The 25,090-nt window shown below is 38.2% G+C and overlaps 1 protein-coding gene across 3 annotated transcripts in view; it reads right to left on the reverse strand.

The window, feature by feature from the left end:
* Positions 1 to 24,883, reverse strand: part of LOC121320008 (tetraspanin-9-like) — a 133,695-nt gene extending 108,812 nt beyond the window's left edge. Inside the window, exons 1-2 of one of the 3 annotated variants that reach the window (XM_041258101.1) lie at positions 24,622 to 24,883; positions 8,344 to 8,395 (exon numbers count right to left, since the gene is read on the reverse strand). Coding sequence is in view for 1 of the 3 variants with exons in the window: in XM_041258100.1 (XP_041114034.1) it covers positions 8,344 to 8,395; positions 18,880 to 18,899 (72 nt within the window). In the remaining 2 variants the exon portion in view is untranslated. Of the gene's footprint in view, positions 1 to 8,343; positions 8,396 to 18,879; positions 18,995 to 24,621 lie in introns of those variants that run through there. The other 2 variants (XM_041258100.1, XM_041258102.1) reach the window with 2 other exon arrangements.
* Between the last annotated feature and the right edge of the window lie 207 nt (positions 24,884 to 25,090).

Raw genomic sequence — 25,090 nt, forward strand, 5'->3', positions numbered from 1 at the left:
TTGAACACTTAACAAAACCAAAAACATCACATTTTAATGCATTCAACAGAAAACTCCACACATGGATGCAGCGATAACACATAGCAACAGCAAGTACAGTCGATTGTTCTGTAGGAAAGAAAAAGAGTTTATCCTCTGATTATCTGCAACAGCCTGTGAAAAACAGCCCTGCCAGGTCTTTAGAGAATAAAAGTACAAAAAGACAGGCTTCAGTATATATATATATATATATATATATATATATATAGATATATATATATATATATATAATAGATATATATATATCCCTTCGGTGGTAGCCAGCAATGGTAGTGTTGGTTTGTAATAATGTTTTATGTTATGCCATCCCATGTGGAGTAATTGGCTTACTAGCAATTACAATTGTACACCACTGACTATTTATAATCTAGTAACTGAGACTAAACTGGAATACCATTAAACTCTGTAGGTTGAATCAACCCCAGGGCTCTAATCCACAATCATTAAGGTATATAGCTGCTAAGCACCCAAGTAAAACTACATAGAATTAAAGTCTACTATTGAAGCAGGGTAACTAGTGGGAAAATAGTCATATCTTCTTCCGCCCTTCTTAAGACATGGATATTGAATTTACAATAAAACTGCAGAGTAATGGTTTGAACTACACTGGTGTCTTATGCCATCTTGTGGAAAGCAAACATTTTGGAAAGATTTCTCTCTGAATCCAGCTGTAAAACATACCTATTGTATAGTCCTGTATCTATGTTTTATGTTTAATTCTGTTAAACAAAAGGGGCTTACATGCTTGCTAGAGACTACAGAAACATACCCACTTTTACCCCACCGTTATCATCACACAAACCAATATGTGCTTACAGAACTGAAGCGTGAAAGCAACTACTTTACACTTGGTACATAAATAAAATGAAAGCGGTTCTGCTAAACAGACTTTAGTTGACCTATTATTTAATAGGCCTTGGGACCGAGAGAGAAGGAATTTGAGCTGTAAAATCTCCCTCCCAACCAGAAAGGGCGCCGTGTAAAGTTGGTAGTACGCTTCCCCATGGATGGGCTTACTCGAAGGTCCGCCATCTTGGGGGAAGCGTGCAGTTGCAAGTGCTCTGAACAAGTCCATTGTGATCAGCAGCGGGGCAGGCAGCGATTGCATACACCAGAGCGCCGGGCTGATTGCAGGAAGAAGTTTGGTAGTACAAAGGGGGTGCCGCTACGGGAGTACGTTTCCTTATGCAGACACGTGATCAGGAAGCCAGAGCTTGTGTTCTGTTACTGTTTTGTTATTGTTGCAGAGGATTGAGGAGCCAGGGAGCTGTAGCTGGAGAGCCAGCATCACCACTCAGAGCACGACTCACAACTGCACAACACAGAACAGCACAACCCAGAGCACGACTCACCACTACACCAACACACACAACTCAGCATCACCACTGCACAGACACGCACAACCCAGCACAGCACCAGCATCACCACCCAGAGCACGACTCACCACTGCACCAACACACACAACCCAGCACAGCATCACCACCAAGAGCACGACTCACCACTGCACAGACACGCACAACCCAGCACAGCACCAGCATTACCACCCAGAGCACGACTCACCACTGCACCAACACGTACAACCCAGCATCACCACCCAGAGCACGACTCACCATTGCACAGACACGCACAACCCAGCACAGCACCAGCATCACCACCAAGAGCATGGCTCACCACTGCACGGACATGCACAACCCAGCACAGCACCAGCCGGGTTGAGGGACACCAAAAATAAATACGGATTGTTTTTGGAAGTTTTTAGTCTGGACATTGACTTTATTCACCACACCACTTGCCACATAACAACAAGCCTATGTGAAAATAAACCAAACCAGATGCCCTTTCCCACTAAAATATACAAACTTGGTTGAGTTCACAAACCAAAAGTCAAAAATGATGACATGGTACTATATCACAGCAAAGTTTTTTTTCTGTGGCAATTCAATGACTGGGTTCTCAAAGCAAAAGATCAGAAGGAAACCTGGAGGCAATGTGACATGACATGTGGAAGGATTTAGTAGGAGTGAGTGAGTTTACCTACCTCGATTTGAAGCACTAAGGTTGGCAAGTGGACAGACAGATTGATTTTATATGAATAACTTTTTTATTCATATAAAAAAGTTACAAGAGAACCAAAAACTCCAACTAAAAAACAAGTTACAAAATATACCTTTAGCATATTCACTGATAATATTAAATATGTTAAAAGAAGCGGGTCTAAAAAGTGGACCAAATGAAAGTAGGAACAATTACCTTTCATATCCCTGTCCGCCAATAAATTGATTTGTAACACATGATATACTGAGACAATACCTTCCTCCCCTCTGCAACGTGCTTCTAAATAAAGAGCTTGCATCAGCTGACAGACTTTTTCAGATGCCAGACATTATGGCAAATATTCAGGCAGTTTGAGAGAAGAATGGTTGCAGAGGTAACAAATGCTAAACTACAACTTACAAGCATTACAGAACGAGGAGGCAGGAGTAGCGAACAACAACTTGGTTCAATGTACAGTACACTGGCTTTATTATTAGACAAGTAACAGTATAGCAGCAGTAACAATGTTTTGAAAGGGTATATGTAACAGCTTCTTTGTTTGCTTATTTATCACTTCATTTCCACATAAACCTACTACTTATACTGAATTATTCAACCGACAACAAACTGAAAGAGGATTGGGTTTTGGATGAGAAAGATGGAGCCATTTGTTAGAATAGCTAACATAGCTAGCTTTGATTTGGCAGGAACTGATAAAACAAGAATTTTCGATATTTACCTGAAAGTGCATCACAGTACTGGTGGACAGACACTCTGTTTCTCCCCTGAGACACCCAGGCTGGGAATGGCTCTATGCTTTTTGTCTGCTCTTCAGCAATGTGAAATGAGTTGCGGTAGGTCCTGACCCACTTGGTATCACAGCTGCTGTTCAAGCCAGGGTTGAGACACAGTCACAGGGGGTGCTCGGGACTACCCCTGCCGTACCACTTCTGCACAATTCAGACAGTCTCTGATGCTGTCAGTCTGGAATTTCTTTATAATGAAATAAGCACAAAGAACTTAACAATCCTTCAGGAACTGTCAGGATGCCAGACTATTTCCGCTGATGGGATCATTCCTGACATGGCACAGCATCTCAGCACATCAAGTCTACCATTCTACCATGTGTCTAAAAGCTTAATCTACATGGGGGTAGGAATTGAAAGGGGTATTTAAATCATCTATAAAACATTCTATTTGTATTGTGTATGAATACCTATTGTTGCTTCTGCGAAGAGCATGACTGGTCCTCCTTACTAACTATTCTAGCACAAATTACTTGTAAGTATATTCCTCAAGGATAATGGTGGGGAAGCATGTCGGTGTTACACAGGCTGCAGGGAACAACACTTCACCTACGGGCTACAAAGCGAAGCATAATATAATATGTTTCCCGCCTCCATTCCTCACAATCAGCCTTGATGGGAAGCAGTTATTGATGGAATAGTTAGTAAGCATGGTAAATAATGATCTAATCTGAAAGAACTACAGAAAACATTTGATTTTTTTTACCTTCTATTTTAGTCAAACGTAGATGGTAAAGTATCCCTTCATCACAAGTATAGTTTTAAAAATGTAAAAGTGACATGGGGTTGATTTTATGTCAAATATTTATATGGTTAAGGGTTAATTTTTGTTCTAGTTATGGATCACAAAAATCAAACTGTTTTTATTTCTCTCAGAAAGAAAACTTGTGAATGGGACACAATCCTTACTGAGTTTATACAGCACAATTCCACTAGATGGTGGTGCTCTTCCATTGAGGGCATCACACAGGAGTATAATTCCTGACAATTAACTTCAATATGGATACAAAGCGATTAGGAAAGACACGGCAATTTCTTTGAATAAAGTGGATGAAAATAAGTCAAAGATTTGTCCTCTCTTGAAGGATGTGATGGACATGTGGAAAAGGTAGATAATATGGTCCCGGTCAGCCAATCTTTAGCAGAAAAGCTTCAAGCATCTTGTTGGTTGTGGTTTTGATTGATTTTACTTCTTTAAAAAAAGTGACCTTATGTGCTTTTACTTTTCTATACAAGCACTAAATTGTGTAAAACGTTCCTCATCTTCATCAGACAATAGTTTAAAAAAAAACACAACTTTACTAATGAACACCTAAAATACTCTACCTTAACGACAGATCAATGTAAAGTAAGTCAAGTCACTTTTTCACTGAAAATGTGAATGCATGTTTAAACTGTTTACAAAGAAGGTTTACAGCTTTACTAAAAAACATAATTCATAACTATAAACCCTTAATAGTGCTGAATTTGGAAATACGAAAAGAAACTCCATGACACATGCTTTGAGCAGAAGTCTTTGTCTTTAACACTGAACCAGTAAGACTGGATAAAGAGTCTGCAATGGAAGCATTAATATTAAATATTATATCTGTGCTATTGAAGCAGGACATGCACTTTTATGGTAAGTAATACAAATTGGGTTTAACAAACTAAACTTACCACAGTAAGTGCTTGCAAAATCAGAGGATGATTCAAAATCAGAGGCAAAGACACAATAAATGTCTTGTTTAAATGTAAAGTAAATTGTAAAATTGTTGAGATACTTGTATTGGAATATTATTTCAAAATTGTATAATGCAACACAAATACATTAAAAAGGGTTAATGCAAGGCCAAAGGTTTCTCACTATAATATATCCTGTCTCAGTCAAAACGGCAAGTTTCTCAGTATAGAAAAAGCTTAGACGGAACGCTGGTTACAAGCATCTTAGTCATACAGAGACATCCCAACAGGATGCAGGCACCGTGACAAGCAGTTAGTCATTATTTCTTGGTTTTAATTCAGCTCCTGGAATCAATCATTGCCAACTGTTAAAAGCAGGCAGCCTCATCCGGAGACTGTGTCCGAGCAGCTGGACAATACAGACATGCAAGTGGAGACATGCTTCCCAAAGAAAGAGGATTGAGGGAAATACGATGGTCTGTACTTCCGCTAGCAACTGGTTGTCATTACTTTAATATGGGTGAGGACCAGTTATTTGCAATAAAAAACAAATAAATGTACTGATGCTAGCAATATGTATAAAAAGACAAAAATGACACAAAATTAATTTATTGATACACTGACACTTCCTCTCAATAGGAAATCCTGCTTTATGATCTTCTGTACACCACAATAAGTTATATTGGACATGTATGTTTACCTGTATCTATTGTAACATGCCCGATGATGACCTGAAGTCACTGCTTTTGAGACTTGCATGTACATCCCCATGCTTTGCAAGTATCTGACAGGTAGCAGTGTGCTTCACTGTAAAAATGCAGCATTCTGCAGTTTTAATATCATATTCATAATGGAAATATTCTTTGAGACAAATAGCGCCTGAAGTATGTCGTTAGTGCAGCCAAAGCTTTGAGCCATGGAGGTAGTCCTATATCTTGCTGCCCAGTCTATCTAAGTTTGAGATAGTAGCATTGATACAAAATTCCGGCTATTTAATCTAGAGAAAAAAGACAGAAAACTGGTACACAGCAATTCACTGGTAGTATTTTAAAGTGCATGCTATATCAGAAGAATGGCCTCAAATACATAACCATATGATTCATTACTTTCTGCCCAAGGCTACTCTTTTGTACTCCAGATGTAGAACTGATTACTTGTGGAAACCAGCGAACCAGAAATATGACTGTTTTCTGCCGTGGGAAATATTATTCTCGCTATTGAGAATATAATAATCTTCAGGGGTTCAGAGTCTATGGTGCTCAGCAATACTAAGTATATGCATGACTGGAAATGCACCCAGAGACCGCAATGATATGCTATACAACTGCTTTGAATTTCTGTCCCAATCTGTCACACAGTCAGTGACTACAATATATGTTATCAAAAGACGGATATGACTTTAGTCTCAACTTTAAAGCAAATCAGCACATGTTTAAACTAGCTTTTGCTGTCTAAACCAAGCAGGTCAATCACTTTCACCCCCTGCCACATATGCAAATTAAGAATTAGCCATTAGTAACATGAAAAAGTACATCACCATGACCTATTTCCATTGCAGACACATGCAAAATAGTTAGACAGCTGCTTTTATTCTGCTAAAGTCAAAAGGTTTCATCGCTGAATTGAATGAGAACTTCTCTAGAGATTACACACATGCTAACTTCACTATAACGAAACCTTCTTATAACGAACACTTGTTTTGAACGATTCCAACAGCAAGAACCGATTTTTGCAATACAAATTAGCCGTATTAGGATGATCACGCAGGATTGATCCAGGCACAACGATCTCAGTACTGACTGACATTGAACTTTCTCCAGTGTCAAGTGTGTTATTCTCTCAGTGAAAACCAAGACCATGGTTGACTACTTCAAAGATAACGCTTATTCAAAGATGACCTATAATACAAATCATGTACGAATGCAATCGTTGCCTGGCCATCACCTTCACACAAACTGCAACCAAGCAATAGGCGTAAGGAGCAATCTACACTGGACAGTTTTTTCAAGAGAAAGGACATGTAATTACTGTATTCAGCATGTAAGTGTACATTCTTTCCTTTTACATTTCTTCACTGTTTTCTTTTAAACATACCTGTAGCAGGGTGATTGCCCTGCACAGGGGGACATTAGTGTTGGTGTAATATAGATGTGGAAACAGATTTGTTTTGTGTGCTTTTTGAAGTTGTTATGTTTGACATACATATACACACACACACACACAGTTGTAGTCAAAAGTTTACATACCCCCATAGAAATGTATTCTTTCTAGAAATTTTTCAAAAACAAACTTAGACTTAGAAATAGATATTTACAATTATTTATTTCAGCATTTTTTTTTTGCAAAACTCAAATGCTAACTCAAAAGTATTCATATCATTTGAAGCTATGATAGTATTGTCTACAAGGTGCTGGAAATTTCAGTATGATAATGCACAACCTAATTCTACAAAAGTCTAGATAATGCTGGATTGTAGGTGAACATGTTCTTAGAGAGTATAAATGGGTTAGGTATAGGATGATTGCTATCATTACCAATAAGTCAGCAAGGGAAAAAGTAAAGAGCTACCTGAAGGCCTTAGACAGAAAATTATTTATTATTATAAAGCTGGAGAAGGATACAAGAAGATTTACAAGCATTTGAGTATCCCAATTTCAAGTATTATTTTTTATTTTATTTTTTTAAATTTTTAGTCGTTGCCAATTATTTTTATTTTCTCCCAATTTGAAAATGGCCAATTATTTAGGCTCTGCTCACCACTACCACCCCTGCACTGACTCGGGAGCGGCGAAGATGAACACACGCTGTCCTCCGAAGTGTGTGCCGTCAACCGACCGCTTCTTTACACACTGCGGATTCACCATGCAGCCGCCCAGGAGCTACAGCATCGGAGGACAACGCAGCTCCCGGGCAGCTAACAGGACACTTAATATCACTCCTGTTGATGCCTCCCTATATAACATCACTGTATTGAAATGTCCCTGACAGAATATAAAGGGAGTCAACGAGGACAAGCTCCTGATAATCTCCCTTTACAGATTGCCAGTTTGTCCAGTACTAAACTACAGTTACCCTTTACAGTGTAGACACAAGTTTGACTTGCCACTCAACTTATAAAGCCAGTCTTAGCCAAAAAAGATGTAACATTTCACAGGCTTCCAGTACGTCTTTGTGTATGAACAAAAACTAAAGACTTGGATAACACTATTAACTGTTATTTATGTATTACTGTATATTAATGTTATTTTTATTATAAATAATAAACCATTTAACTAATTGTCATCCATAACTATACTCAATACTGCTGAATTCAGAAATACTACAATAAACTTAAATTCAATGACAAAAGTTTGGACTAGAAGTGTTTTTCTTATACAAACTGCACAGCAGAACAGCATTCTCTTTGATCTAGACATGTAAACTGGTTTACTGCACGACTGTTTTCAAAGGATGAGATGTCTCTAATTGCACCTGCTGAAATCATTACTCAGAATAGCAGTTATTATCTCAGATATGGCAAGCGCAGTGCTTTCAGAAGAGGTATTTAGGAAGTATGTGATGTATAGCTACAGTGTGCGGTGAAATTAGAACATGATTTGCATGTACTGGGGTTACTGTACTGTATGTGTACCAGATTAGCTAGTGGAGCAGCTGTCCGAGCTGTACCTACTAATTTACTAGATGTATCTAGGATGTGCCTCCTTACAATGTCACTCAATATAAAAAAAGAAAGTGGTGAACAAACTTCAAGCCTGAATGTCCCTTGCTTCTTCAAAAGTAACATGGACTTGTAATCCCTTACCTGTGTTCTCTGAATGATCAGGTGATTGTAGCTGCACTGTATGGGGGTTCTCCTGCAATATAAGCAAACAGTGATGATTACAGTAACAATTCTGAATCTGTTCCAGTTAACTATGCACAAGGGCTGCTGGCATGTGCTTTCTGGGATCTGTAACTTAATTAACAGGCAAAGCAGAAACCTTGGAATTCAACTTAATAACAGGGTTTCAAAAGAGAATACTAAATTGACTTCTGACAATATAGTACTTTTATGTAAGAGTGTGTAAAATTATATTTTATATTATATATATATATACACACACACACACACACACACACACACACACACACACACACACGGCCTCCGATTCAAAACATCTTTTTTTTATTTGTTTTTGTTTTTTTTTTTTTTTTTTTTTGGTTTTTATTTTTTTTTTTTTTTTTTTTTATTTTTTTTTTTTATTTTTTTATTTTTTTTTTATATTTTTTTTTTTTTTTTTTTTTTTTTTTGTATATTCATTTTTTTTTCCATCTTTTTTATAACTTATCTTGGAAACAAGCCAGAGCTGTTTGCTGCCTTTCAACGCTTGACTACTTTACACCCCAGTGCATCAAGAGGATTCTAAGAGCTTTGGCAGTTCTACAAAGGCAAAAACACAGCAAGAGAAAATATAGTTGAGGGCTCCGAGACGCTTACAGTCAAAGGGGAAGAAAAGTTCAGAGTATAAAGTTCATTATATATCTATGATTAAAATAGCAGCTCTGTTGAAAATATGTTAAAACCTCATAGCCATAACATTTGGAAACTTTTAAAGCAGTGACAGCAGCAAGCTCCTTGAACGAACCTTCCAAGTTCACTGCAGCTTCCCTTAAAAACAATATCCTTTCCTACAGTGTGTGTGGTTCAATAAAATGCAGCACTATAGTTTTCCCCTACTTTTAGAATGCACTCTAACGTATCTCTATCCGAAAAGGCTGTAGGCTGTCAGGGAGTGCAATTATCAATACTTAAGTTCTTGGCATATTTTTTATTCAACTTATCAAAAATCCAGTTTACCTTTCCACCAGGCACAGACTCGTTGACTCAGGCAGGGGCAAAATTACAAGCATGATTGCAGAGGGAGTATTTATTTATTTATTTATTTTTAATTTAGTCGTTGCCAATTTTTTTTTTTTTTTTTTTTTTTTTTTATTTTCTCCCAATTTGAAATGGCCAATTATTATTTATTTATGCTCGGCTCACCGCTACCATCCCTGTGCTGACTCTGGAGTGGCGAAGACGAATACATGCTGTCCTCCGAAGCGTGTGCTGTCAGCCGACCGCTTCTTTACACACTGCGGATTCACCATGCAGCCGCCCAGGAGCTACAGCGTTGGAGGACAACGCAGCTCCCGGGCAGCTAACAGGCAAGCCCACATGCGCCCAGCCAGACTACAAGGGTCGCAGGTGTGCGGTGAGCCGAGGACACCCTGGCCGACCTAGAAATGGTGCCTGAGTTACAAATTCTTGGGAGTGTCTAAAAAACAAACAAATATCCAAAATGTGGGTTGTAGCGTAACAAGAAAGCGTAACCATATCAGACTGTAGCCTGTATCACCTGATCCGAGCCAAATTGCACGTCCTATCTGAACCGAAAATAACCAAACTCTAACCATGAATCATTAATGCACAGAGCTACATTAGGCAGTTTTTCAAGTGTGCCCGATATTTCCCCTATCATTTGCGCATGGTTATTAAAAATTGGAAATTCATGGAAACTCAATTCCAGCAGGGTCCTGCCCATCTATCCTGTTGTATAACTAAGAATGAGCCTCAGGCTCAGCTCAGCCTTGCAGCAGCTGGCTTTCACAAACACTGTCAGGTGCTGAGCAGGATTTGCAGTGCCTATAGAAAGTCTACACCCCCTTTAACTTTTCTTCACATTTTGTTGTGCCAGTGCCTCAGCGTTTCATGCATTTAAATGAGGATTTTTTCCCCACTTATCTACACACCATACTCCACACTGTTAAGGGGAAAAAAGTTTCTATTGAGAAGAAAATTATATATTAAAAATACAAAATTGAAAGATCATAACTGGATAAGACTCCACCCACCTGAGTTAATACTTGGTGGAAGCACTGTGAGTCTGTTGGGATAGGTCTCTACCAACTTTGCACAACTAGATTTGGCAATATTTGACCATTCTTTTTTACAAAACTGTTCAAGCTCTGTCAAGTCCCTTGGGGAGCACTGATGGACAGCAATCTTCAAGTCTCTGACTGGGCCACTCAAGGACATTTATCTTTTTGTTCCTTAGCCACTCTAGTGTAGCTCTGGCTGTGTGCTTTGGGTCATTGTCATGTTTCAACTTTCTTGCAGAGGGCAGAAGGTTTTCCTCAAGGACTTCTCTGCTCCATTCATTTTCCCTTCTATCCTGACAAGTCCCTGCCGATGAGAAACAATGCCATAAAATGCCACCACAATGCTTCACAGTAGGGATGGTGTTCTTTGGTTGATGCGCTGTGTTGGGTTTGCGCCAAACATAACCTTTGCATTTAGGCAAAAAAGTTCCATTTTAGATTCATCAGACCACAAAACTTTTTGCCACATAGCTACAGAATCTCTGGAGTGATTTTTTGCTTACTTAAACAGGATTCAAGGTGGGCTTTCTTGAATAATGGCTTCCTTCTTGCCACCCTACCATACATGCCAGATTCGTGGAGTGCTTGGGATATTGTTGTCACATGCACACTATGACCGGTCTTGGTCATAAAAGCCTGCAGCTCTTGCAAAGTTGCCATTGGCAGCCTCTCTGATCAGTCTCCTTGCTTGGTCATCCAGTTTGGAGGGACTGCCTGATCTAGGCAGGCTCTTAGTGGTGCCATACACTTTCCACTTCTTAATAATCATCTTGATTGTGATCCAAGGGATATTCAAGGCCTTTGATATTTCTTATACCCATCCCCTGATCTTTGCCTTTCAACAACCTTGTTGAATTTATCCTGAAATCATGTGAATCACTACAATGTACAGCAGGTAGGGACACTTAACTTGGTGTGTGAATTTGAAGGCGACTGGTTACACCTGACCTCACTTAGGATTGCTATTACAAGGGGGGTGGACACTTATACAACAAAGCTATTTCAGTTTTTACTTTTAATTAAATTTGCTAGAATATTTTTTTCACTTGGAAGTTGTGGGGTAGGATGTGTAGATAAATGAAAAAAAAAAAAAACTATTTTAATGCATTTTAATTCCAGGCTATAAGGCAACAAAAGATGAACATTTTGAAAAAGGGGGTGTAGACTTTCTATAGGCACTGTACACAATCTTGGCAATGCTGCCCCATGCAATCTAATCATTCTTGCAGATAACAGGAGGGCTAGGAGCCTTTTCTTAAGTCTGACTTACAGTTTGATATTCATGAAACTAGCTCGAGGCTCTTTTTGGCTTCTTCAACAGCAACCTAGAACAGTATCAAAAATTACAGACTTAAAAAAAACATGATATTAATAATTGTGAGTTTAATATTGTGAATAGGGCCAATAATCTTACATCAATCTTACAGGGCTGTTTCTCCACATTTTGCATGAATACCTTCCTAGTCGTTCTCTGCTGACAGCAAGGTCCTCAGAAAGAGTTACATGATGCGATTCTCACGCCAGGAAGGCAGAAACTATTTGCAGCCGCAGCAGATCATGCCTGTTAAGCTATGACAGAATGCTGGCTTCACATATTGTGCAGTGTCAGCAGGCTTCTCCAGGACATACCTGTGTCACTCAATTGCTCTGAATCCATAGCTATGGGATCAAGGGGTTAACTCCCACCCCCTCTAGCAACTGTTTAAAAAACATCACAATTTACCTGTTGGGTTAGGGTTCTCTCATAGACTTTCAGGGTCTGCTTATGAGACAGGAGAGACCATGGGTAACCCTGACCTGTGTACAGGGGAGTAACTGGCCCTCTATCGCAGGCTCTGGCAATTTGGACATGACGCAGAGTGACAGAACAAAACTTTCCCGCGACCAAAAAATAGTTTCAGCTGCTTTACACCAATAGTTGGCATTGGCAGAGACAAAGGGTAATGTAAATTCACAACAGATTTTCCAATCCAGCACGGAAGACTGTAGTACAGCTTTAAATAACAGTTAGGAGATAGCACATGGACCTAGTTATGCCCTGACAGACCCTAAAAAGGTCATTTTTATTTTAATTTTGCCTACTCATTATTGTTTGGAGTCCTATACCTAAAGGAAGACTATTTAGTATGCAGAAGCACGGATTCCTACAATGGGGGGTTAGAATTTCATATTCATTGGAGTCTTAAGACACTGACTGGCAACATTTTACACCCCTCTGAGTTGAGCTGCAGTCTAAACAGGTATATGGCTGGCTCTGGGCATTTGTACTGTACGATTCCAAGGTCAACCCTTTTGTTTACTTTAAAGTGCCATAAAAAAAAAAATCTGTACAATTGTTTCTCTGTTTTAACAATGAAGAACAGTACCACGATTGTCTTGGCCAGACACATATAAATGACAAAAGCAACCTAATTACTTTCAATTATACACCAAACTGTGTGGTTTACATAGTTATGAAAAAAGACACAACATAACCATTTAAGTAAACGTAACACTTTTTGCAGTTAATACACTACTACCTGCAAGATATCCATCACACTTCAATCTAATGGAAAAGTATGCTATGATAAATGACATGTGAAGCTTTTCTTCCACGTACAATAAAGGGCAACTTCACATGGGTGTGAAATATCGGTTAACTCGGTAAGATTCACTTTGCATCCTCATCTGTTTCTCCCAGAACATCCTGACTTTTAAATACATATATTTTTTGAATCTGTGATGCAGAGAGCCATTAATAGGCTTGAAAATTCCTTTGTTTCTTAATTTGTGCCAGTACCAATTAATCTCTAAAAAATGTATAATTGCACTGCTCTTTTTAATGATCAATTGTTTGGCTGCTGATTAAAGTTAATTATGGCAAAAAGTTGCCATTAGGCAGAATCCACTAATCACTATAAATACCCACACTGTAGTTTTAGGAGTAGCACATTAAGTTTATAAAATATGGAGCCAATAAAATAATTGCATAAAGCTTTACAAATCCAGCCACAAGCAAGTTAATAACTACATTATGTTACTGTACAAACTTGTATTCATAAGAAAGTTTACAAACGAGAGGAGGCCATTCGGCCCATCTTGCTCGTTTGGGTGTTAGTAACTTATTGATCCCAGAATCTCAACAAGCAGCTTCTTGAAGGATCCCAGGGTGTCAGCTTCAACAACATTACTGGGGAGTTGGTTCCAGACCTTCTCTGTGTAAAAAAAAAAGTGTCTCCTATTTTCTGTTCTGAATGCCCCTTTGTCTAATCTCCATTCAAGTCAGATCATTTCTCCTCCTACTTTTAGAAAGGAGTAAACCAAAGACCTATTACAGCTGCATTTCTGCTATACTGTAGGAACTAAATTGTACCTAACTGACACTGTACAAGTGTATCTATTTTGGATCTACTCTTATCGTGAGACGTTCCAAATTATGAAAAACAAGAGATGACAATTAACAGCTGTGTCAAGGTAGTTTTAGGAAGAAAAAAAAAAGTTCTATAGCTTTTTCACTAACAATACTGAATATTTTAGAATCCCAAAATAAAAAAGATGCTGTATAAATATATGTCATGGTCACGTGGGGTGGTTTGGGGGTATTTTTCATCGAAAACACAAATGCAAAACAAAAAGAGAGTTAACCAAATAGTCCTTGGTAATTGACCTTGTCTATTCAGTAACAAGAGGACTTCTCCAAGTGGTCAAACTACCAAATCATGTCTACCTCTAATTTGAGTTCAATTGCTTTAGTAATTGCAATTGGCAAAAAGATTGTAATGTTAATATTGTTCCATTAGACTGGTCCTAGTTTACAAGTACAAAGTCTGCTTTGCAAGTACATACACCAGGGAGTCGAAGATTACAGGTTCCTATCAGAATGAATCTATAAATCATGCTTTAACTTGGTTTACTTAAAAGTATTTAAATGAAAACTGAGGAAGCATACTGTTGCAACACAGCACATCTTCAGCCTGTCATGACTGTAGTTTCCATGACGACGAGATGGAGTAACCAACAATGAACCAAACTCAACATATTCAATATAAACTGGATAAACCAGTCTCATTTCAGTGGCTTCTTTACTTTGTAACCCCCATGTTAACCTATGAATTGTAAAATCAGCAACTTAATGCATTTACAAAGTACTTGGTGGTTCTCTGGTTCATTGAAAACCTCTTAAAGCAGGAGCACTCAGAAGCAATACATCAAGGACTGCTGTGCTATTCACAGAAAACTCCCCGAATAGAACTGTGTTTGAACAGGACGACAAGTGGACTTTAACGTAGCCTGCGTTAATCTACCATGTGTTTACATTGCTTCGATCCCCAATGCTTTGTCCCTTTTAACCCTGTTGACAGATGTTACATTAAGACATACTGTACATTAGCCCTATCTCAACAGCGACAAACAAAGGACTTTATTTTACTTCATTATTTTTTTTAATACACATTCTTCAAGCTAAACAGCAGCTTCATAGGACAAATCACTTTGGGGATGTGAAACATTAACCTCACAGCATTTCCACACTAAAGGCACTGGCTATCCAAGCTCCTGCACACAAAAGGCCTACAGCTGTCTACAAGGTTTCATTTTAGCATTGGTAATCATGTCAAATTAACACCACTGATGGATAATTTGACACAGTCTGGACAACCTCCGCACAAGCCAACAAAGCCACTAATAAATTCGTAATTCACAAGCTCTCAAGCTCAAATCCCAAGCAGTCTGACTGGCACAACTTTCTCTTAGCCTCTTTTAAGGCTGAAATGTCTCTGAAATCCAACATTGGCTTTTAAAATACCGTAACAGCTTTTTTAAATTTAGACATTCAAACAAGAGACACTACAATGCATCCTTAAAGAAAATGGGGAAAAAACATCCCTCCATCTTCAAAGAGCAGCAAAAACGGCTAGAGCCAAAACTCAGAGCAGTAAAGTGCATCCAGTCCAACTACACTGTAATTCATGTGACCACAACCGTTGGTTATTTTGTTCTTTTTTTCCCCCATAGCGTCTAATCTTTGCTCTTTCACTTAGCCAATGTTTGGATACATAAGTTTCATTTTGAGAGTGTGGTTTTGGTTTCTGTGGTAACAGCATGATTTTTTTTTGTGGTATAGGGCACCCATGCATGACGACCCGTCTTAGTCAGTCAAATACTGGTGAAATATGAACTTATCAGGTGTCCTAAGACATTTGTCAATGCAACACATTTGCCCAAAACAACCATCACGACATAATCATTTAACATATTTCCTTTAAGAATTTGATTATATAATAATTCATAGCTTGTCAAAGTAGATTCACAGAGAAATGATTACTCTCTCTTATTTGGTTCTCATTCTGGCTATTTTTAACAAATTACTTTAATGTGGCTTATGCTAAACGTCATGTTTTGGCGTGACTCCCTATGTACACAGCTGGCACTGCTGTTTCGAAGCTATCCATAATCCTTCTAGAAATGCTGCCTCTCCACAAAAAGAGGGACTAATTATAAAGCCTTGACAAAAGCATTGAGCTTGATTAGCCAGTGTACAGGTAACAAGCTCAGATGTGCTCTAAACTCATATTAACAAGGAATGGATCAAACTGCCATGTAGTCTTATTTCCATCCCTGTACAGAATAATGCAAGATAAAATGAGCATTCCCTAAGAATCTAACCATTGTCTCTAACGTGCTATACATTAAGAATGTCCTGCCTCTGAGAAAACCGATACTGAGCCCTTTAGTTCTTACCACTTATTAGCTTTATTACAGTATTTGCCCTTTTTGTGCCAAGAATATTTTGGTTCTTTCATTCAGGATATGCTAATAATAATACTATTATTATTATTATTATTATTATATTATTATTATTATTATTATTATTATTAAAACTGCCAGGCAGTTTTACAGCTTCCAAGCTCAGTAGCAGTTGGCAATTTTGGCAAGCTGTAGCATTGCAGCACGAGTGTCAGCAACAGATCAGTTTTGTGGAGCAGTTTCAATTCAAAATATTGCATTAGTTCATTATCTCACAATGCTTTATAACTTTAAACACCATAGTAACCATGACCCTATCTACACACTGTAAGGAGTTACAAGCTAGTTTTACATTCAACCTTAAGAAGAGGCCAAAGGTTACAGAAAATTTCATTTTTGGACAGAGCACATATGGTTTCCTATATGTATTCCACAGTAACCATTAACCTATCTGCACTTTGTAAGGAGTTATAAGCTAGTTTTACATTTGACTGAAGTTTAAAGAAACGCGTCAGGCGGCCATCTTGCTTTAAGCACCATTTCTTAAAAAGTCGTTGCATTGACACAGGGATGATGCTTGTCATCTTTGGAGTTAAATTAACTAAACCGTGTTCAAGTGAAACAGTTTTAAATTTAAGAATAAAAACATAGGTCTGGCCGCCGTCTTGTTTTATGAAAGAACACCATTTTGCCATATTTGAATTCCACTGTCCCCAGGATGACGCCTACCAAGTTCGGAGTTAGTTGGTTAAACGGTTTGCAAGCAGAAGCAGTTTGATGTTTGGGCGTGTTTTGCCAAATTTGGTAGCAGCCATTTTGATAATAAAATTTATCGCCGCAACTTCTGCGTTGCAAACTTGAAGCGGGTTTGGTTGCTGACGACATATGCAAAGTCACATCAAATCAGTTCACCAGTTCCAAATAAGATTTTTAAAGGTTTTTCCAAAAAAAATGCATCAGGCCGCCATCTTGGTTGATGCAGGAGCACAATTTTTTGGCTCATGCTGTGTCTCAAGCAACAAATATATGGCTAATCAGAATAAACAGAAATGTTCCTTGAGAAAGCAAAACCTTCACTTAGGCGTGGCTGTTTCTTATTTTGTTGGCTTACGAACGGCCGTCATGCTTTGTCTAGACCAGCCTGAGCATTTCACATTTATAACTGCCACTCACATACAGAAAATATGGTTGGGGAGGAGAAAGCTTTTGTACTTTAGTTTTCCCATTTCAATCCAAAATCCAAAAACTAGCGTGACTGCTTGTAACGTGATGATGATCCAAGCTTAACCCCACCCACAAGCACATTCTTCACCTCAGGAACATGGAGGTTTTGGGACTGCAGGAAACAACAACTTAGTAGTGTTCACAGGCATAAATATTTATTTTGGCACTGGAAGAATACTTCACACAAATTACAAATACCGATATTTTTGTCTCCTCTCGACACACAAAAGAAAAAAAAAAAAAAAACACCACTTCAAAAAAACAGGAAACAAACAACCACAGTTCTTTTTTCAACAATTCTCTTTAAATTAAACATCCTTTTTAAAACTTCTTAACAAAGTACACAAACTTCCAGAAGTCGCACGCTTTGGTTCAAACTCACGTTTTGCACAATCTGCGCTTCTTTCATACAGGAAACGTACAAAATGATGATTGTACTGTACAGTACATAGTACTATTAGCATTAGTAACATTTACTGAAATTATATTGTTAGCTCTGACCTAAGGATTGCCCCAATTCAATGACCGATCTCACGGCAGGGAATTCTCTCCCTGAAGCTTAACCTCCCTCAGAGCTTCATGTACAAAAGACCTTTTGACCCCCACCTTGACCAAAGTCTGCAGCCAATCAGCAGATGGCCAAAGGTCTAAATTACAAACAATCTGTGCTCAGTCCCCACACATCCCACCACCCCCAATCACGATCAGGAATTTCTTTCCCCTAATCAACATATTACATTTTCCTAAACATAATTCCACTCCTTGTAACCTGGCAGACCAAGCTAAACTAATCCCCAAACACAATATAACAGTGCAGGGCTGTTGCAGAAATAACAATATGGTACTAAAAATTTTAAAAATGTTGACCATTACGACCTACACCCACCAGTACATGTATGTGCATGTTTAGTATACAGAAGGATGGACAGATTTATCAACACATCCCCAGATTCTGATACATTCAGTAAGCTAAAAAGAATACTAAAGAAAGACCCTTGAATAAAATCTGTCCAATTGTATTACAAAGTAAAATTCAAATCCAATAACAAGTATCTCACATGCATCGTTGCCTATATAGAAGTATATAAGCACGAATAGTGAGGCGAATAATTCATTGATTAAGCTTGATCAAATTCAGGCAACCAGTTTCCAAGATAGTCAACAGCTAGAAGTTAACACTGGTGGATTATTAAGTAACAACCTTCCTTAAAACTACATGTAAAGCAAAATTACCTAACAGTAATTTAAAACACATGCAATTTTACTGTCAAAGCGTTTTTTTGTTTCTAGTTTATATAATGTATATAGTTGTCATGCAGTTCAAGAAAAGAGCATGCAACACACATACACCTATACAATTTCATTACCCAAACCTCAGCCCACGCTTAAAAAAAAAAAAACAGCTATATAAAATCACCCTTGAAACAAACTGAACATCCATTTACTGTATATGTCAGCATGACCCTGAACATAAATACAATTCACTTACTTGCCCCTTATTTCCGTCATGAATCAACCTGATAATGCTCTACTAATTTAAACTGTATCTAGGTAGCCCAAAGCAACCAACTGCACAGCCCTGACATGAGATAACAAATTATTGGTTTAATCAGGTGCCTACTGAGCATTTCTGGTACAGTCAGCCACACAAGCACTGGTGTGTTTGAGCTTGGAAGAGTTCCACAAGGATCAGCACTCACTGCATCTATCTGGACTGACTGGTACTGGGAAACAGTGCCTTAATGTGTCTCTCTGTTCATCAGAGATAGCACAGTGCTCAACTATTGTCAAACAAAACCAAGAGTTTGTTTTGTCCCCAGCCAGTGTGAATGGGGACTTTCATGAAGCAGTGAATAAGGAGATCATGACAGGGCAATGGGGGGGGGGGGTTCCCCTTCAAAGTGTAGTCATTTATTTAGCCAATCTAAGAAATAACAACAACAACAAAAAGAGGAAGACTGTATCTCACCTGTAGTACTATTCCACCAATGAACACTGCCATTGAAGAACATTTGAATTCTAACAGTTTACACCTGCCTGCCTTCCAAAGGGATCAGCAGCTGCTGGGGCAATGTCTACAAATATTTTTTTTTCTTTTCAAATAACAAGATACTTTACTGTTTATGGTCTTTTTGGATGAAACATTATTGCTTAACACGAGTGTTCTTTGGCTTTTAATGCTTTCATTCACACTATAACAAGCAATGACAACACACACACACACACAAGTTATACTATGCCTCGGTTGGATTTTGGCTTGTCTCTAATCAACAGGAAGTATGGGCATGTAGTCCCTTTCACAGATTTTCATAATCAGGCAGCTGGTGCTGCCTTGGCATGTGAAAATAGGGAGTTGAGATATCTTTATACGGTTACTGGCTAAAGGAAAACCAGCTTAAAGTGGCTGGAGGGAAGAGGAGGGTTTCCCTAATATTGCTTACTATGGGGAGATACACAGAAGTCATATAAACGTTAAAGGCAGACCCAGTATTATTCATGTGAATGCCCAAAACTGTAGCTAATAGTTTAGAAACTGTAGTGCATAAAATCAATTGTCAATGTAACTATTAAAGCAGGACAGAACAGGTTTTAACAGTCAGACTTATTTTTATTCCTGAAAAATGCTTTGAACGGATGTCTACCAGACAAATAATTTTCTGTAGTATGAAATCTATTTTGCCAAGACTGGATGACTGCTCTTTGGGGAGTGTAAGTCTTCTTACCTTGATCTGAAAGTGCTGACTGATCAATTCCCTTGGCTTCTTAGGGCCCCATATTCAAGAGATGCGACGGCACAGTTTTTTTTTTTGTCAGATTTTCAAAATCAGAGTTGCATCAGTGCATGGTTTTGTCAAAGCTTTGTTGGCGTTTCAGGGCGTTCCCTGCTTTTTTTGATCCACCCCCCAGTTTACCAGCAGTTTTCAATCAGTTTTATGACCACATCTCGTCACGTTGCGTCTCTTTGACTCAGGTGTGCTTTGAGTTGTTCTAAATGAATCACAGTCGTTGCAGTGAGCTGTAAAAAAGTTTTTATTAAGAATAGTCGGGTTTGTGTAAAATGTGTTAATGAGGGTAACACAATTGTGTTAAATTCATAATTAATGACAGGATATGCTATTTTGACACAATCTGTACTTAAACAGAAACTTAAGCCCAACTAGAGCTATGGAACTGTGAAACAAACATTGCATGACTTCTACAGTTTAGCATGCTTGAGGAAAGAAGGAAAAGGGGAAAAAGGAGATACCCTGCACATATACAGGGCCAGAGTGAATTTTCTTGACCAGTCAGATGAACACGTCTTACAGAGATACTGGCTTGATAAACAGGTTGTAACGATAAGTGAACATGGACGATCTACAGAGTGCCACTGCCAGGAGCTGTGTCATACTAGTGCATATCAAGGTTACCACTGCCTTAACCTTTTATGCAACTGTCCCATTCCAAATACCAGATACCAGCTGGGGATGTTTCTGGTATCTGCCAGTCTTCAATGTCTAAATGAATCAGTCAGGTAACAGCTGCTTTGGTTAAGAAAGCAAATAAATACTTTGTTTTCCCTGTGTCCCCTGTGCAGCAACACAAAGTGAAACAGGGTTTTTATGACTTTGCATCATTTCCGAATGTACTTGGAGCTATGAATTGTGTATGCATGTTTGCATTCATGCACCTTCAGAGAATAAAGATATTTTCTAAAACAGGAAGTGTTTTCACTCAGTGAACATGCATGTGGTTTGTGATGCAAAGTGTCTAATAAGTAATGTGGTTGCACAATATCCCAGCCACCGTCCCCCAATCAGATGTGGATTAATAATTACGGACCCCCGTTCTTCAGCACTGGTTAATTGTATATTTGTGGGAGACTCACTCCAGTTGCCCCCATAGTTTGCCCTCATAATATTCCTGGAAGCCTTCGACACAGCATTAACTTTATTAACTACTGTTTGCCATGCTTTCTTTTACTGCTTTCCATTGTTTTGTACTACAGTCTTTTCCAAATAAAGCTGATTCATTCTGGATTACTTTTTCCAAAATGATGTGCGTCTCTTCCTGTGTGAAGTTTGCTTTTTTCTGTTTTGTTTTTTTAGGGCAAACTGAGCCATTGCTTGTCTTTCAAACTTTTCCAGCACAACCATTGGCAAGTGGGCGTGTTTATACTTACAGAGGTCAATCTTAACTTCTTACGAAGAGTGGCAGGCTTACGACTTTAAATGTTCCTATTGAAAACTGCATTTTTAGAACTGGTCATAAATCAGTTGCAGCGCTGGCAGCATTGTATCTGCACGTAGAATAAAAGTAGCCCTGTATGAAAACAACCCCATTACTCACACCAAGTCTACACCTTGTATTGCACGTGCTTTTTGATTAAGTTTCTGACCACATGTCCCAGACCTGGTATTCCTATGACTGAAGAGTTGCAGGACCAGGATGTTAGCCCTCCTGCTTCACAACTCTGGAATTTCCTTTCTGGTGTCATGTGGAGTACAGAGACAGTCAATCATTTAAAGGCCAGGCTGAAACCTTATCTTGGTAATCAAGGCTTTTGTTAAACACTAGAGCTTCTTCTGAATCCTGGGATGCTTGTAACATAGAAGAACATCCGCCAAGCATCGTTTCATTTGAAAAAAAAGGCACAGACTCCACATGAGAAAGTCCGTGGGACTGTGTCACTTTATACCTCTACTCCCTCTTTCCCTCACTGAACTCAAGAACAACTCCTGCAATTATTCAAATCACAAATTCCCAAACCCCATTGCGGCCTGAATCAATGAAAATAACCTAAGTGGTGGGAAAACAAGCAAACTTGTGATCCTGATCCAAACAGATCAATCAGGTATGTTTAAATAGGGGGGTGGGTGGGGTGGGGTGTATGAATTCCCGCAACATAATGTCCCAATTAAAGATGCAAGCAGCTCCCCAAATGCAAAAGCAATAGATTCAATACAAACCCCCTCCTTCAAATCAACTCACCTTTAAACCAACTCTCTGCAGCCCATTTCAATCTGGAAAAACAAATGGTTTCCCTCAAACCATTTTGGTAGCAAGTCATAAAAGAGTGACTTCACTATACTTTTAAGTAAGAAACAGATTGGAATGTCAACTACACTGGGCCACACTGTGGGCTACTAGACTTTGCTCCTATTGCACAGGACTGATTCTTAGTTCACAGCTGGTGTTTTTAGTCTTTGTTTTAGTATAGTGTATTGCTATGTGGTGCATTTTATCTTTAAGCACTAAAAAGACAACCCTAACAAAATTTACAATAGTTTCAGCATACTGTAGTCTGACAGAGACATACAATGTGATTTATTTGAATTCAAAAGACCAGATAGAAAAAAAATAACAAGGGCTAATTGAAATGGTTCTTGTATTGTTGCAGTTATCTAGATAGTAACCAGATGGAGGGGAATCGAAGTCTGTACACACAGTATTTAGTACAGTCATGGAGCAGACAGGTGGAGACAGCGACAGTCCTTAAGTGACAATGAGCAGGAGGAAGCAAGAGAATTCAGGAGGGGGCTGCAGGGAATCAGTCTATTTCTGAACAAAAACATGCACTCTAATTCTGGACAGGCTTTATCCCCACTGTGATACCAAGCAGGCCAGCCTTCCACCAAGACATCTTGCCCCACTGTCCCTCTGAGATTAAGCAATCACTGGTCAGCTGTTACACCTTAGAAGAGCAGGCATTTGTGTTTCAATTCCTCAAATTCTTCACCGTTCTGCACCTAGCCTATCACTCTAGTGTCTTACCTGTACAATAAATACTTTGTATTAGTTTATCATGAAATACAATCATACGACCCATTTTAAAGCAAAATGAAGAGACTGAATGGGAACAGTGACACGAGTGGTGTGAATTACTAAAACTATCTGTTTACTGCGAAACACCACAATATTCTCTCATTATAATACAATCATTATTGTAAAATAATGCAACAGTATCTAGTAATAACACAATACATACTGTTTTCTTTGTGGAGCTAATGCACTTCAGCAAATTAACAATACAAGTCTGACAATACAATAAAAAAAAATAATACAAAAAGCTGGTTTTGTTTGCCTTCACTTAAAATAAGATTCGCTGGAAGGAGTCACCATGTAGAAATTACACAAATGCTGATTAAGTATTGCATTGCATTCTATGTATGGATGGATGGATGGTACAGTATGTATTCCTGGATTAATTTAGTGACTAATTTAGAACTGTTGTAATAAAAAGTCTTAAGAAATGATGAGACCCTTTAACAAAACACCCTACAGTATAATCCAGTGATAGAACAGTATTTTGGAAACAGTAACTTAATTATAGTGCCACATCTTTATTTTTCTACTTTGCAGTAATACAGGGAAGTTAATGAATACGTCGCTTTTCTTGTAAAGGATACACAGAAATATTACTTAAAAAAAAAAAAAATAATTGTAGTGCCCAACTGAAAATTAAGAATAACAAACTAATTACGTTTTCAGACATTTTTGGTGTAACAAATCTTTAAAGAAATGCCAGAACTGTTGACAGCCCCATTCTTCTCCAAACAAAACAAATTCTATAGACTACACTAACGTTTTCCACTGTCGTGGCTGGTGTAGGAGTCTGTGTACCCTCGCAAATAAGTCAACATAACTGACAAGCAATAACAGATCAGCAGGAGGAGAAAAAACCCCCCATCTGGTTAAGATAACAGAAACGTTAACATGGTATCCAGGAAAGAAAAATCCTTAGCCAAGCTAAAATAAATCCCTTGCAGTAACGCCAACAAAACCCCACATTATTTTAATAGTACTTCAAAGTGAAATGCCTTCTTTTTTCTTTCAAATGTTGATAAGATTCCGCAAAAAATGCTAACACATTCTGAATAAGATACGTGGTTTTTAAACAAATACTTGAAATGAACGGAGGAAGCTAACGGGGTATTTTAATAATACATGTTATACTTTCGCTGTGCAGAAACAAAAGTTCAAAACACCCTACTTGTTTATTTCAGATTCTTTAAACGTGTTACATGTTTTGATTCAAACACTACTCGTACTGTTACATTTTACAATCGTTTCTATAAGACAACCAACAAAATAACTGTCTCTTCTGACAAAATAAAACAGCACTAATATCTACCAACAAACAGCACAAAACGCCAGATATCTATTTTTGTTTATTCCCAAACACGTTTGTTTAAAACATTAACGTCTACAAGAGTAACTTTTTAGGGAAAAAAAAGGAAGAAAAACTTACCTTCAAGTTTGAGTCTGAATAGATTATCTAGGCGAGGCCACAAATCAAATCTACAAAAGTTTACATAACTTTTTATCCCGTTTGCTTTAAAGGGATTTCCCTGATCGAGTAAATAAAAAAAAAAAAATATATATATATATATGTTTTTATAATGCCTAATTTAATAACTGTGATTTCCAACTATGTGCACAGTGTGTGTAAACAGATGTAAATACCGGTCCTAAACAGAGTCTGTGTTCTGGAAGTTCCCACTACTTGTTGAACAGTTTGTGGCTCTCCAGATATTTTACTGGAAGCGGAAATGGAATACTAAAATTAGAGAGGCGTACTGACTCCTGCAGGCGTCTCATCACACCAAATCGCGTAGAACACATGGGTTCTAAAAGTGAGTGCTTTATATAGCTGTTAGTCATTGCGATATTTTTGATTGATATCGAGCCTGACAAATAACTAATAAAATATTAATCAT

The sequence above is a fragment of the Polyodon spathula genome, chromosome 8 (genome assembly GCF_017654505.1).
Source record: "Polyodon spathula isolate WHYD16114869_AA chromosome 8, ASM1765450v1, whole genome shotgun sequence".
NCBI lineage: Eukaryota > Metazoa > Chordata > Actinopteri > Acipenseriformes > Polyodontidae > Polyodon > Polyodon spathula.